This window comes from Panthera tigris, chromosome B1 (assembly GCF_018350195.1).
Source record: "Panthera tigris isolate Pti1 chromosome B1, P.tigris_Pti1_mat1.1, whole genome shotgun sequence".
NCBI lineage: Eukaryota > Metazoa > Chordata > Mammalia > Carnivora > Felidae > Panthera > Panthera tigris.
Window position 1 is genome coordinate 168,266,600 of NC_056663.1, and position 15,041 is coordinate 168,281,640.

Here is a 15,041-nt window from a genome sequence, read left to right on the forward strand (position 1 = left end):
CGAGATTAGGTCCTAAGGAGAATAATTAAGATGTGGAAGTTCAGAAAACCATGAGACAAGTAAGAGTTAAGGGAACCTCAGAGAAAACTTCCCAATATTTTTACAAATGAAATTATAATTATGAATGAGGGAATGGTTTTAATTTTATTTTTCTAGGTTCAAGAACTAAGACCAACAAGTGCAGGAAGTTAAAGACAGAACTTTGTAATATTTAAAGGGGTACTACAATCAAATACGTTGCCTTGAACCACAGTGAGGTTGTTGTCACTGGGTGTGTTCAAAGATTGTTCATCTTTGCCCAGGGATATGGTAGAAAGAATTCATGTACTGAGAGAAACACTTGAGAAGCTGACATCCAAACCGACCTTCTTAATCCAAGGTTCTATGTTTCCGTATGAAACATCTGCATGCATCTCTCTACGTTTGTCTTTTCAAAACCTAATAAAGCAAATCTTTGGCAACCTCATCTTGTTGGTAGCCCCACCAGTCTTCCAACTTGGTCTTGATCTGAGAGGATATGAGAGAGAAGAGGTGCTAACAGAAGAATCTAAGAAATTAATTCCTTCAGCCTTCTGCCTCTTACTTGGACACACGTTTAAATGGATTAGCTTTGTTCTAATAATAAAGAACAAATCAGATGTCACTTTTTGACATTTTCACATAAAAAATGTTTTCTGAGTTGAATAAGGTAAAACTGTATTTACTATTAAAAAGAGAGAGAAAATCATTGTCATATTGTAAGGAAATAATAGTGTAGAGTATCTTATAAGTAACTGGTATGTTTCATCTTAAGAAAAAATAGGTGTGTTGCTAATAATTTTTTAATCTCATAAACTCTCAGTAATATGTTGTAGATAGCATTGTTAGTGAAAATATTAATAACCTACCTAGTACCAAAATGAATAAATATAACTTTGTTTATTTATTTTAAATGTTTATTTTTGAGAGAGAGAGAGAGAGAGAGAGAGAGAGAGAGAGCAAGCAGGGGAGGGGCAGAGAAAGAGGGGGACAGAGGATCTGAAGCAGACTCTGTACTGACATCAAAGAGCCAGATTCAGGGCTCAAACTCATGAACCATGAGATCACGACCTGAGCCGAAGCCAAGAGCTGGACACTTAACTGACTGAGCCACCCAAGCACCCAACACTATTTAAATAATTATGTTTAATATTTATGGAAAAGTGTCATGAACTGAGATGGAATATCTCTAACAGCCCACATATCAGCTCACATGACACTGAATGGCATTTGACCATAGTACTTGCTTCATATTAAAAACACTACCACTAACCAGAAGCTCAGATGCTGTGCAGCATCCTGCCCCCATGAATCAGACCTCTTGGACATTGATGTCTGAGGATAGACTCAGAATATACTCCACCTTTTCTCCTCTCATGATTTATTGACCCAGCCTTCTCTTAATTATTTTTATTATCTCTATCTCTCCCCACCTATACATCCTAAGTATATGTTTTCTCTAAAGCTTTTGCCTTAATAATATTAGCAAAGGGTTAGAGTGCACCATGTTCCAGGCACTGTGAGTTTTTATGCTTCATCGCACTTAATTCTCAAAATACCGAATGTTGTAGGTATTTTATTATCTTCATCTTAAAGAAATTGACCAAATAACTGGACCAATACCCATACTAGCAAGGAAAAGAACTTACTCTTGTATCCAGATGTCTGCTTCCACTTTACTTTGCTACTCTTATTTTCCGGGGAGGAGCTCCCAAAATGTGAAAATGAAGATCCCAATGGATACAGTGTAAACCTTGGCAAGTGATCAGATATGAGTAAGAGAAAGATGGAGTAAAAGAAAACCGAGATTTTGAGTCTCTGTGACTGGGAAAATTGTGGGGTCACTAATCAAAAGCAGAGAACTGAAATAAGTAACTAATGATGAGGCATCATTCTATGCTAGTTTTTTTTTTTAATGTTTAGGTAAAATATCTGTAAAATTAAAATACCCTACAAGATTAGAGCTGCAAATAGACTTGAAGACTAGAAAAAGAGAAAGATAATAATGGATGTGATAGAGAGCAGAAGATGGCAATGGGACTTCTGTTTGGTGAAATTAGAAAACACTGGAGCAGTTGGTTATGTGGGTCACAAAAGAAAACCAACAAAGTGTTGATATGAAAATTAGACAATGAGCCTAGATAATGCTGATAATACAACTTCGTTGGAGACTTCTTCGCTATGACTTTAGATATTCTCCAATAATGCCCTTGGTTATACTAGAGGAAAAGAGGAAAAACGGATGAAGGGGGTTGCGTAGGACTGGGAATGGACAAAATTGGGAGCTCCACAGAGCCTGTCCAGCAGGTGATAACAGACTAAGTATTACCATATTCCTGAACACAGTAAGGGAGAGAAACAAGTGAAACCAAAATTGTGACTATAAGCTGAGAGAAGTAGAAAAGGCAAAAGGACACACAATATCACTGATGATAGAACAAGTTCAATAGAGAGACAAGGGGATAGACAGAAGGACAGAACATTGGGGCCACAGCAGGATGTTTCTAAGTTTAAGATCTTGAATGTGGAGAAGTTCCACCTGATGAAGTAATTCAGGGTGTGACTATGCTGCTAAACAGTAGAATTGAAAGCCAGGGAGGGGGCGCCTGGGTGGCTCAGTCGGTTAAGCATCCGACTTCGGCTCAGGTCATGATCTCACGGTCTGTGAGTTCGAGCCCCGCATCAGGCTCTGTGCTGACAGCTCATAGCCTGGAGCCTGCTTCACATTCTGTGTCTCCCTCTCTCTCTGACCCTCCCCCGTTCATGCTCTGTCTCTCTCTGTCTCAAAATAAATAAACATTAAAAAAAAAATTTTTTTTAAATAAATTAAAAAAAAAAAGAAAGCCAGGGAGATGAAGGTTAAGAACTTTGCAGCCTTGATTTTAAAGGGTCCAAGCTCTAGAGTCAGACACACCCAAAGCTGAATCCTCACTCTGCCACTTGTGATCTGAAGGTATTTACACTGTTTCGTAAATTCTCTAAGCTTTACTTTTCTTCAGGTACGAAACTGGGGGTGGGAAAGATGATAGTAGTACTATTCACCGAACTATTTTACAATGTACAAGAGAACAAGGAGGCAAAATGCTTGGCAGAGTGTATCATCCAAGTTAGCTTTTACTGTTATTGTCATTGTTGTTGCTAACAAAAACTATCCTCAATTAAGTAGAAAAAAAAAAGGACAAAGAAGCAATCACACAAGAAAATATTGCCTAATTTAAAATCCAAGAACCTGACTTAGGCTCAAATTTCAGACTTCTCTAACCCCGTGCCTTCTGAAGTGGAGGGAACAGGCCAGGAACAAATAATTTATGACTTTGATGAAGGAGGCTTGAAGATTAAACATCTACTGTGTCTAGAAGATCCAAGGCAAGAGGGGTAGACAAATGTTCAGAAGATTCTCCATCCATTTGGACCTCTGATGAAATTGCTAATAATTAAGAAAATGACCACAAAGGATACTGATGACTTCCAAAAAAAAAAAGAAGAAGATAAAGTTCTAAAAAAGATAACATAAAGTTCTAAATTCATTGATTACATAATTAAATACAAAAATATCAACATGAGATATGATTGTACTTACTTGTGAAGAAGTGGGTCACATTACTAAGTAAAATCTTCAAAGACAACTAAGAAGTGGGATACACTCCAGTAGGCACCGTCTCCAAAGTACTCCTTTTATTGAAAAGTTAGTTACCTAGGGATAAATTCTCAGAAAGCTCTTATATTGTAAAGAAGATTGTGTACATGTATAATGAGAAGGTCTATAACTTTCATCAGATTTTCAAAGAAGAATATGGCCCAAACATTTAAAAACCACTTCTCATATATATGAGAAATATTTTCAAGAGGTTTAAAATAGAATGGTTTCAAAACCTAACAAAACATCTAACTTTACGTTGATTACATTGGTGGTTTATGAAACTACTTATTTAATATCATAACACATTCCCATAAAGAAACCAAAATTATCAAACATTCCCCACCCCCCACTCATCCTCCCACTCATCTTTCCTGGGACCCAGGAAATAAATGAAGTGAGTTCTTCAGTTTTCCAAGCTGTGTACAGGAAAAGGGAACCTAAGCAGAACCTGGTAGACACTCTGGGTTGAGGAAACAGAACTAAAAGCCCAGGAGACTAAGATGGCTAGAGTTTACAGGACAAAGTGCTAGAGAATGAAGGGCTTCGTGGAGAACTCTGAAGATGTGCAGAGAGCCAGCTTGCGTTCAGCAGCGTACTCATCAGCACATGCATGTAAGGCAAGTACAGAAGGCTAGCAAAAGAACCTGAAAAGATTAAAAGGGACAGTGTCTGAGAAGGATGCCTGTTCCCAATAATCAGTGGGACATTAGATAAAGATCCCACAACATTATGCTTCCATAATAGGGAATAATTAGCTTTGGACTAAAGCTAATTCTGTCTTGAAAATCTTCAAAACAGAACCCCAAATAGCAAACTTTTTCCAAGTAACTTAATTGCATCTCAGCAAAAAAGTTTAAGAATATTTATAGAAATACAGGGGCGCCTGAGTGCTTAATCAGTTAAGCATCTGACTCTTGATTTCAGCTCAGGTCAGGATCTCATGGGTTTGTGAGATCCAGCCCTGCATCAGGTTCTGCGCTGACAGTGTGAAGCCTGTGTGAAATTCTTTCTCTCCATCTCTCTCTGCCCCTCCTCTGCTTGCCTGGTTTCTCTTTCCCTCAAAATAAATAAACATTAAAAAAAAGAATATTTATAGGAATACAAAAATATCCCAACAAGGAATACTTTTACCCAACCAGATAAGATTCACAATATGCAGAATCCAATAAAAAAAATTACCAGGCAGGTAAAGAAGTAGAATATATGACTCCCAATGTGGAAAAAAAATCAATCAATTAAAACCAACCCAGAACTGACACAGATACTAGAATTGTCAGGCAAGGAGATTAAAACAAGTTATTATACCTATATCCCATATGTTAAAAAAGCTAGAAGATATGTTGAACATGTTAAGTAGAGATATGGAATATATACTTTTTAAAAATGAAATTCCTGAAGATAAAATTATAATTCCTGAAATTAAAAAAAATAAACTGGATAGGATTAACACAAGATTAGACATTTTACAAGAAAAGATTAGGAATAGATTGGGAGACATAGCAAGAGAAACTATCCAAAATGAAAAGGAGTGAGCTATGGAACAACTTCAAGCAGCCTAATATGCATGTAAGTAGAGACTCTGAAAAGAAGAGAAGGAAGGGAAGATCTAAATAATATTTGAAAAAATAAAAGTCTACTAGAACTGATACATGAATTCAGCAAAGTCACAGGATACAAAATCAATAAACAGAAATCAGTTGCATTCTTATACACTAACAATGAAGCAACAGAAAGACAAATAAAGAAACTGATCCTATTCACAATTGCGCCAAGAAGCATAAAATACCTAGGAATAAACCTAACCAAAGATGTAAAAGATCTGTATGCTGAAAACTATAGAAAGTTATGAAGGTAATTGAAGAAGATATAAAGAAATGGAAAAACATTCCATGCTCATGGATTGGAAGAATAAATATTGTTAAAATGTCAAAACTACCCAAAGCTATCTACACATTCAATGCAATCCCAATCAAAATTGCACCAGCAGTCTTCTCGAAGCTAGAACAAGTAATCCTAAAATTTGTATGGAACCACAAAAGACCCCGAATAGCCAAAGTAATTTTGAAGAAGAAGACCAAAGCGGGAGGCATCATAATCCCAGACTTTAGCCTCTACTACAAAGTTGTAATCATCAAGACAGCATGGTATTGGCACAAAAACAGACACATAGACCAATGGAATAGAATAGAGACTCCAGAATTGGACCCACAAAAGTATGGCCAACTAATCTTTGACAAAGCAGGAAAGAATATCCAATGGAAAAAAGATAGTCTCTTTAACAAATGGTGCTGGGAGAGCTGGACACAACATGCAGAAGAATGAAACTAGAACACTTTCTTACACCATTCACAAAAATAAACTCAAATGGATAAAGACCTGAATGTGAGACAGGAAACCATCAAAACCCTAGAGGAGAAAGCAGGAAAAAACCTCTCTGACCTCAGCCGCAGCAATTTCTTACTTGACACATCTCCAAAGGCAAGGGAATTAAAAGCAAAAATGAACTATTGGGACCTCATGAAGATAAAAACCTTCTGCACTGCAAAGGAAACAATCAACAAAACTAAAAGGCAACCAACAGAATGGGAAAAGATATTTGCAAATGACATATCGGACAAAGGGCTAGTATCCAAAATCTATAAAGAACTCACCAAACTCCACACCCGAAAAACAAATAATCCAGTGAAGAAATGGGCAGAAAACATGAATAGACACTTCTCTAAAGAAGACATCCAGATGGCCAACAGGCACATGAAAAGATGCTCAACGTCACTCTGCATCAGGCCAATACAAATCAAAACCACACTCATATATCACCTCACGCCAGTCAGAGTGGCCAAAATGAACAAATCAGGAAACTACAGATGCTGACGAGGATGTGGAGAAATGGGAACCCTCTTGCACTGTTGGTGGGAATGCAAACTGGTACAGCCACTCTGGAAAACAGTGTGGAGGTTCCTCAGAAAATTAAAAACAGATCTACCCTATGACCCAGCAATAGCATTGCTAGGACTTTACCCAAGGGGTACAGAAGTGCTGATGCATAGGGGCACTTGCACCCCAATATTTATGGCAGCACTTTCAACAATAGTCAAATTATGGAAAGAGCCTAAATGTCCATCAACTGATGAATGGATAAAGAAATTGTGGTTTATATACACAATGGAATACTACATGGCAATGAGAAATAATGAAATATGCCCTTTTGTAGCAACGTGGATGGAACTGGAGTGTGATGCTAAGTGAAATAAGTCATACAGAGAAAGACAGATACCATCTGTTTTCACTCTTATGTGGCCCTGAGAAACTTAACAGAAGACCATGGGGGAAGGGAAAGAAAAAAAAAAGTTAGAGAGGGAGTGAGCCAAACCATAAAAGACTCTTAAAAACTGAGAACAATCTGAGGGTTGATGGGGGGTGGGAGGGAGGGCAGGGTGGGTGATGGGTATTGAGGAGGGCACCTGTTGGGATGAGCACTGGATGTTGTACGGAAACCAATTTGACAATAAATTTCATATTAAAAGAAAAAGAAAAAGAAAAAAGAATGGCTGAAACTGTTCCAAATTAGATTAAAAGAAAAAACTATACATCCAAGAATGTCAATGAACCCTAAGCAAAAGAAACATGAAGAAAGCTATACCAAGATATATCATAATCAAGTTTCTGAAATCAAGTGATTAAAAGAAAAATCTTAAAAGCAGCAAGGGGAAGGAGAAGACACACATACAGAGGAACAAAGATAAGGATGACATCATATGTTTTATCAGAAGTAATGCAAATGGAAGATAGAGGAGCAATGTCTCTTAAGTACTAAAAGAAAAAAAAAATCCTTTCAACCTTAGAATTCTATATCCAGCAAAGATATCTTGTAAGAACCAAAGATGGAATTTTTTCAGACATAAAAATGCTGAAAGAATTCATCTACAGCAGACCCACACTACAATAATAGTGTATAAGAAGCCCTTCACATAAAAGCAAAGTGATGCTGAATGATTTAATACTCTACACCAAAGAATAAAGAGAAACAGAAATTAAAGTTGCACAAGTTAGAGCACTACCAAACTCACCTGATGAGGTCATCATCACCCTGACACCAAAACCAGATAAAGACATTAGAAGAATAGAAAACTATATTGACAGAAAGATTAATGGTCACCAAGGGACAGGGGTTGGAGAAAGGGACTGACTGTCAATTGGCATGACGAATATTTGGGGGTGTGGGGGTGGAAATGCTCTGTACTTCAAATGTATTAATAGATTCACGGGTGTAAATATCTTCCCAAACCCATCAAATTATAATTTAAATGAATACAGTTTATTATATGTAAATTGTACCTCAATAATCTGATTAAAACAAACAAAACAGTGCATCTGGCAGATACTGTGGTTCGGCTCACTCGTAACCAATCCAGTCTCCTTCTAAAGTGTCTTCCTGTACTGTAAAGGCTAGAAACCTAAAAGCCACATTTCCCATTGTCCTCTGTTGTTTTCATATGTGACTGATTCAGTAACCACAGATATACTCATTCACTGGAGACTTTACTTAGGAACAGAATTATGTAGGAAAAGGGGCAGAGAACAAATCATCTGTTTTGCTGGAGAGGACCCAATCCAGAGGCATTTCTGGAGCCAGCACCTTCCTAATTGTGGCACAGGCTTCTTTGGTGGCCCATTTCTGCAGAGAAGTTATACAAGTTCTCTCTGAAAGCTGGCTTAGAGTCTATATTTCTAGTCTATAAACTACCTATGCTTGGTAACAATTCCTTCATTCTTGAACTGAATAAAATAGCACTTTCAATGGATACTGAATTATCAAGCAGTCACAGCTCAATATCAGCTAGTTTAAGAGACCTGCATAGATCAACAGCTCTTCTACTCCTCTTCATTACCAGAGTCCCCACTCTGATTCATTCTATGTTTTATAGCTCAGTTCCAATGTGGGTTTTATAGATTTCTACTGTAAAAGTTTTATGGTTGGTCCAGAATCAACACACTATTTCTAACCTATTTCCTACTAGAATTTCTAAGATAACTTATGTCCAAACTTCAGGAACACAATTTTTTTTGTGTAAAGATCTCCTGATGCCAAATCAACAAGATTATTGCTTTAAAAGTTTCAAGCTGAACTTGCTTCCCCACCCTCCACCCCTCCCAGCCCCCAACTAGCTCCTTGACCCTCCCTCCCCCGATGGAGCATGCCAGGACAGTGAAGATTTGTTTTCTAAAGTAATTTCTTTCCCTTGACTGTTTCATTGCTTCCATCTTTACATAGAAGTCTGGCTGGGAATGAGGGTCATCAGGAAAAAAGAGCTGAGCATTCTTGTTAATTCCTCTGCTCTTTCCCATTGTACTCTGTTAAGGTCCTTGCAGCGGAGACCCATCCCTGGGTCTGGCAGCAATGATGCAGGAAAATAAGGGAGCTGTTGCAAAACGGCCTCATGCTCTCTCCACCCCATCTCACTGTCTCCCACAGTGTGCCTCCATATGCCTGTTTCTGTTCTGTCAACTTCATTCTCTGCCCCTCTCAATTTCTCTCTCTCCCTCCTTTCAAACAGTTGTATTGCACAGATGATTCATACATCTTGATTTTTCTCACTCATCTAAATTTAAGCTAAATCAAATGGTTTCGTGTGACCGTTTAAAACATCACAGATGTTAAGGAAACTACCAACATCAGCTTCTTTTCCTCCCTAGGAATCATGCTTCACCATGTGCCAAAACCCAGCAGAGGGCATCCTTCCATTTCAGATGAATGAACTCTGCAGGGAAAAGTCTCTGTCTCCAGTTCCAGCACTGTGTTCCATTTACAACTGCACACTGGAATTTAAATAAAGGGGTTTTTGTAGTAGGAGGGGAGTTTGTTGTAGAAGTTGTTTTCTGGGGTGTTTGCCTCCATTTAAATTATAGATTTAGAAGTAAATCTCCTTTTATAAGAAAAAAATGAAGAGGAAAAAGAAATCCGTCTCTGGTCTCTTTCCAGATTTGGGGCATTAGCTTCAAATTGCAGAAGCAATAAGGTAGCACCTCTGTGATCTTTCCTTCTCTAGGACACTGTATTAATAAAGTAATCACAGAAAAAAGCAATTGAGAAAAAATCTGTACCCCACCTCTCTTGTCTGTCACACTATCCCTCTGTCCATCAAATGGAAAGAAAAATAGCATTACTTCCTGTTAGATCATCTTAGAAGTAGGAAGAAGATAAGTATGGTCAAAAGCAGTGCATCAGGTAAAGCCAACCCTCCACCTGTATAAGGAGGCAGTCACCCACTATGTTTAATTGGGTAGATCACAGAAACCAAAATTCCACAAAGGGAAATATCTTCTACCATCATCAGAATTTTTCTAGGGTTAAAAGGCAAATGACCAAAACCCTTATCAGTGATTTTTTCCCCCTGCTGTGGGTGAGTTTATCATATCCTTCCATGGTAGGAGAATGTCATAGAGAGAGAAGGAAAGAATATGAAAGGACAACAGAGCATCATACACTCATTCAACATACATTTCTGAGCACTTTGTGCCAAAACCCTTTTCTAGGTATTAAGACTGCATCAGCAAACAAAGTATCAAAGATCCCTTCCTTGAGGTGATGTGCCAAAAAAGCTGGGGTTTGAGGAGTCTGGCAGACCTAACTTTGAGTCCTGGCCCTGTCACTTGACTGGCTTTGTGACTTGAAGCAAAATAATTAATGTTCTCTTTTGCAAAATAAGGATAAAGTTGTTACTATTTATTAAAAACATACTTTGTTCCAGGCACAAGAATTGAGCATTTGTATATATTACATATGGTAAAATTCTCACAATTAGTCTGTGAGAAAGGTTCTATTACACTTCTCCTTTTACAAATGAGAAAACCCAGGCACAGAGTGATTTCTAAATTGCCCAGAGTCACATAGAAGTGTTGGAGCATGAATTTGAAACAAGGCTGTCTTGCTTCTCAACCAGTAGAGCAGAGTTGTTCTCTAAGGCTATCCTGGGGATTCGATGAGATGAATGTGTAAAGCTGAGAGTGCAGTATAGTATCTTTATTACTACTATTATTATTAATTTATCACTCATGACTGCCATTGTTGTAGCTTTCTGGGACCTAAGGGTACATGTTGAAATATGATAAAAGAGGCTCAATGCATCAAATCAAAAGTCCTCTGCCTCAGAATGTAGTCTGTGTCCAGCTCAGGTTAAAAGTAGGATTGCAGAAGTCATACCCAGGAATCATGGCTTCACTGCATTTATCTTTCCATAAGATGACAGGCTGTCTCTAACAGTGATGGCTCTAGACAGAATATCAGAACAGTTTCCCTGTAACAAAACATGAGCATTTCCTGCTCTGGATTTTTTCTAACCTTCCCTGAAAGCTGAGGGTTAAGACCAGATGCGAAACAAAGCCAAGATCCAAATATCCATCTGCCTTTTGACAGCAGCTCTTTGTTCCCTGATAAGTGATCTGGGGGGAGTCAGTCCCACTCCCTCAACCACTGGTGTCCCTTGGCTCTTTGTTCTTACTCTTTCTAAAGTGCACTGTCCAGAGCTCTCTTCTCGGGCTTCTTAATGACTGTGCGATTGTGCGTGCTCTTAGATCGATGGGGGTTAATTAACGCTAACAGTATTATTCAAAGAAAAATGAAGCAGTCATGTTTCCTGGCTTCTCTGGGAGTTTTCTCTTCTTCCTGTAAGCCTAAATTTGTGTCTCACGCTGACAAATTACCAAAATTCAGAATAATTTTAAACAACAAGCAGATAAAATTCTGGCTCCAGGCCCCATTTCTTATTGATTTTGTTTCAGGACCACCATCTCAGTTTCATTAGGTAGGAAACTGAGTGTTCGATAATGGGGTATAAGAGAATTCACAAATGTACATCTTTATAAATATTCTGTTTTTCTTGTGTGCAATAAAAAATAGTTTTTATCTCACATGTCAAGCTTCATAATGCAAAACTCAAGTCAACTGAACATTTAAAAAATGTATTCCTATTCAAAAAGGCAATTTAATGCTGATTTTATCTCACCATGCTTCTGTAGGGATGAACACTGTTAGCAACACATCACTTGGGACAGAAATAAGTGCTTCAATTCCTTTGGTTTGAACTCCAAAAAAATAGCAAATGTCCCAGGAGTTATGTTGCAAGTTGCCTTGTCATAGGCTTATAGATTTCTAACAATGCTGGTGGGGTTCAATAAAAAAGAAGATTTTCCTTTGCGGAGTACTTACCCCCAGGTAATGGCCATCGATGAACACGACAGGGAGGGAAGGAGCTTCAGAAACACGCCGGCATCGCTCATCTAGCTCTTTTCCATAGTCACCGTTCAAAGCTATGTTTTTCTCTTCAAATTTTACTCGATGGTTTTGGAAGATCTTTCTAACCAGTTCACATCTTTCAAAGGTTGTTCGTACAACACGAAGGCAAGTGGTATAAATCACTACACGGTCAAATTCTAGGTCAGTTGATGGTTGCTGAAGAAAAAACATTGTAGTATAGTGTCAATATTTGCATTTACTTTCTTACATCTTATTATTTTAAGACAATTAGCATTTCAGTGTGTTATACATTAAAAGTATGCAGTAAAGTTGAAGTGCCATATTTGTCAATTCTAAGACATGTTTTTATGTTAGAAAATCTGTAATTAAAAAGTGGATAACAATCAACATAATTTAAATGGCATAATTTAATTCACAGTGTTTTTTTTTTTGTTCTCAGTGGCAAATCAAATAATGGTATATCTTCAATTGATGATGTCTCACATGGCATACCGTGTGGTAAGATAAGGAATGATTGAATGATCTCTCTTGTGTTTTGTAGACATTTTTCAATTACTAGATCTGCCTCTTAAACCCAAAGTAAAAAATGTGACAGAACAGTCAAGGTTAGTATTTCACCATTTGAAAATCCTCCCACTTATCAATTTAACAAAGTTTATGGTCTTCGGGCCACTATTTCCTGGAAATAACAAGATGTATATCATAGGATTGTTCTGAGGTTTAAGTGGCACAGCAAATGTGCATGCACTCTGTTGAGCAACAGAGCTCCAATGTGCAGCGGGAAAGCTCTGCAGTGACCCAGAGGGAGTGCATAGAAACCAACACCATAGTGGCCAGTGGGTCAGAGCCAGGCATGGAAAGGAAGGAAGGAAACAGGTACACTACAACAGAGGCAAGCAACTCTCACAAGCAAGACGATTCTCTGTGTGTGAATCTTGTCTTCTATATTTCCTGCTACATCTGAAGACAGTGACTGCATTCCTGAGAAAACCTGCCCAGTACTGCTAGGGCCACACAACATAGGCCCTGACAACATTAGGAAAGATCCTCTTCTTCCTTGTCACAGTCTTCCTTGAGGGAGATTAAACGAAATACAACTATACCATGAGACCAAGGGATACGTGAGTTTTCATTGGGCCACGGTCGTTGAAACACAAGGACGCAACTTACAAACCCCTGTTAAGGCAAAACTTTGATTGGAAACCAGTCCAGACAACTAAATGCTAGAATCAGAAGGTAGGATACTAAGCTCCACCACTTTGTATTCAAAGAAGTCAGAACAGTGCATCGGAGGTGAATGTACACATAGTCCTAAAAAGGTCTAAAGTCATTAAGATGGCAAGGCAATGATGTCCACCTCACCAAGAAAGAGGACATTTTTTCCTGATGACACAATATATCAGGGATGAAAGAATCACTGCTTCCCTCAATAGAGTTTACGCGCTAAGCTGAAAACCCAGAGACTTGGGGGGACCAAACAGGTGTCATAAATGCTGGGCCAGACCAGAAATAAAAGAGATATTAGTGAGAGGTAAAAAGTCATCTGGAAGATAAAAAATGTCACTCAGCTTTAGGCAAGCTTCAGGCTGCCAGGCACGTTACTCACTGTTGTCAGACATGATTGTTTAATTAATTAATTAATTAATTTATTTATTTATGACATGATTATTTTAAATATAATCTTGAAATCTGATTTTTTTAGGTTATTTATTTATTTATTTATTTAAGAGAGACAGAGAGAGCATGAGCAGGGGAGGGGCAGAAAGAGAGGGAGAGAGAAAATCCCAAGCAGGCTTCACACTGTCAGCACAGAGGCAGATGCAGGGCTTGATCCCATGAACCATGAGATCATGACCTGAGCTGAAATCAAGAGTTGGACACTTAACCGACTGAGCCACCCAGGTACCCCAAAATCTGGCGTTTTATGGAAAATTTTATTCTTTCCAAATGCCAGACCCTCATTAAAAATGTATTCAGACCATGTGGACCACAATATTTGAAGGCTGAATTTGGCCTATACACTGTTAATTAATACTGGAGTAGAGAAACATTAGATACATCTAGACTCTGCCACTGGCCATCTTTGTGTTTTGGAGAAGCTAATGAACTAGTAAGCCTCAAACTAGTAAGTTTTGTCAACTGTCAAATGTGATCTACCTAGCAGGTTTGCTGAGGAGACTAACCAAGAAAATGAAAACAACTAGTGTAGGGCTTGACATGTACTACTGTGCTCAGTTACACAGTATTACACTCCACATTGTGGGATTTGTAAGATTAAAAACACAAACAAGAATGAATCAGTGGGAAAAAAATGAGTGGAGTTAATGACAAGAAAGGGGGATTGTTACTATGCTCTAGATGAAGAAGCATTGGTTTTATCTTCATGTTCATGGTTATGGGCAAGTAGGGAATCAAGAAACTCACGACAAATACTGCAGCTCCTGGAATTGCACTCAGGGTCCCTTTTCTCTGATGACATTATGTGCGTAAGTATGCATTGTTCCTCAGGCTGCAAGGCTGCTAGATCCACATTTGATTCCACCAACATGTTCCACTTTTTTCAGTAGCTACACTTAACTTTTGAAATATTTGAGAAGACATACATTTTCCCCATGAGTAGAGGTGGGAGAGTTTAAGATCGGACCATTCTGCTGTCACAGTAACCAGCTCACATAGGATTCTCTTTGCTTGTACCACTTCTCTGTGTGTCTCTGTGTGTCTCTAAGGGACACGCATTTAAAAAGTAGTAATAAGATGGACCCCTATTAGTGGCCATGTTGGATGCTGTTTAATGTAAAAGGAAACAAAGATATCACTTTACCTCCCGTTGAGAATGAGCTTCACCTGCAATCAATGGATCTCCAAATGTGTTGGATATTAGAATAAATTGGGGAGTTTTTAAAAATGCCCAAAGCCCAGGCCAAGTACATAATAATTAAATCCGAATCACCAAGAGTGAAAATCTCAGAATTGTGATTTTTTTTTAGAGCTCTGAAGGTGATTCCAATGTGCAACCAAGTTCTACTAGTTAGATACCAGTTGGAAATGCAGAAAAAAGGCTTCACCCTAGATCTGCTGAGTCAGAATCTGCATTTTAACAAGTTCTCTGGGGAATTTGGATTCATATTA

General features: G+C 38.2%; 1 protein-coding gene across 1 annotated transcript in view; it reads right to left on the minus strand.

Annotated features, from left to right (window-relative positions):
• Window positions 1–15,041, minus strand: part of GRXCR1 (glutaredoxin and cysteine rich domain containing 1) — a 127,036-nt gene that overhangs the window by 47,238 nt on the left and 64,757 nt on the right. The window contains exon 2 of the mRNA XM_007098916.3: window positions 11,865–12,107. Coding sequence (XP_007098978.1) covers window positions 11,865–12,107 — 243 coding nt within the window. The remainder of the gene's footprint in view (window positions 1–11,864; window positions 12,108–15,041) is intronic.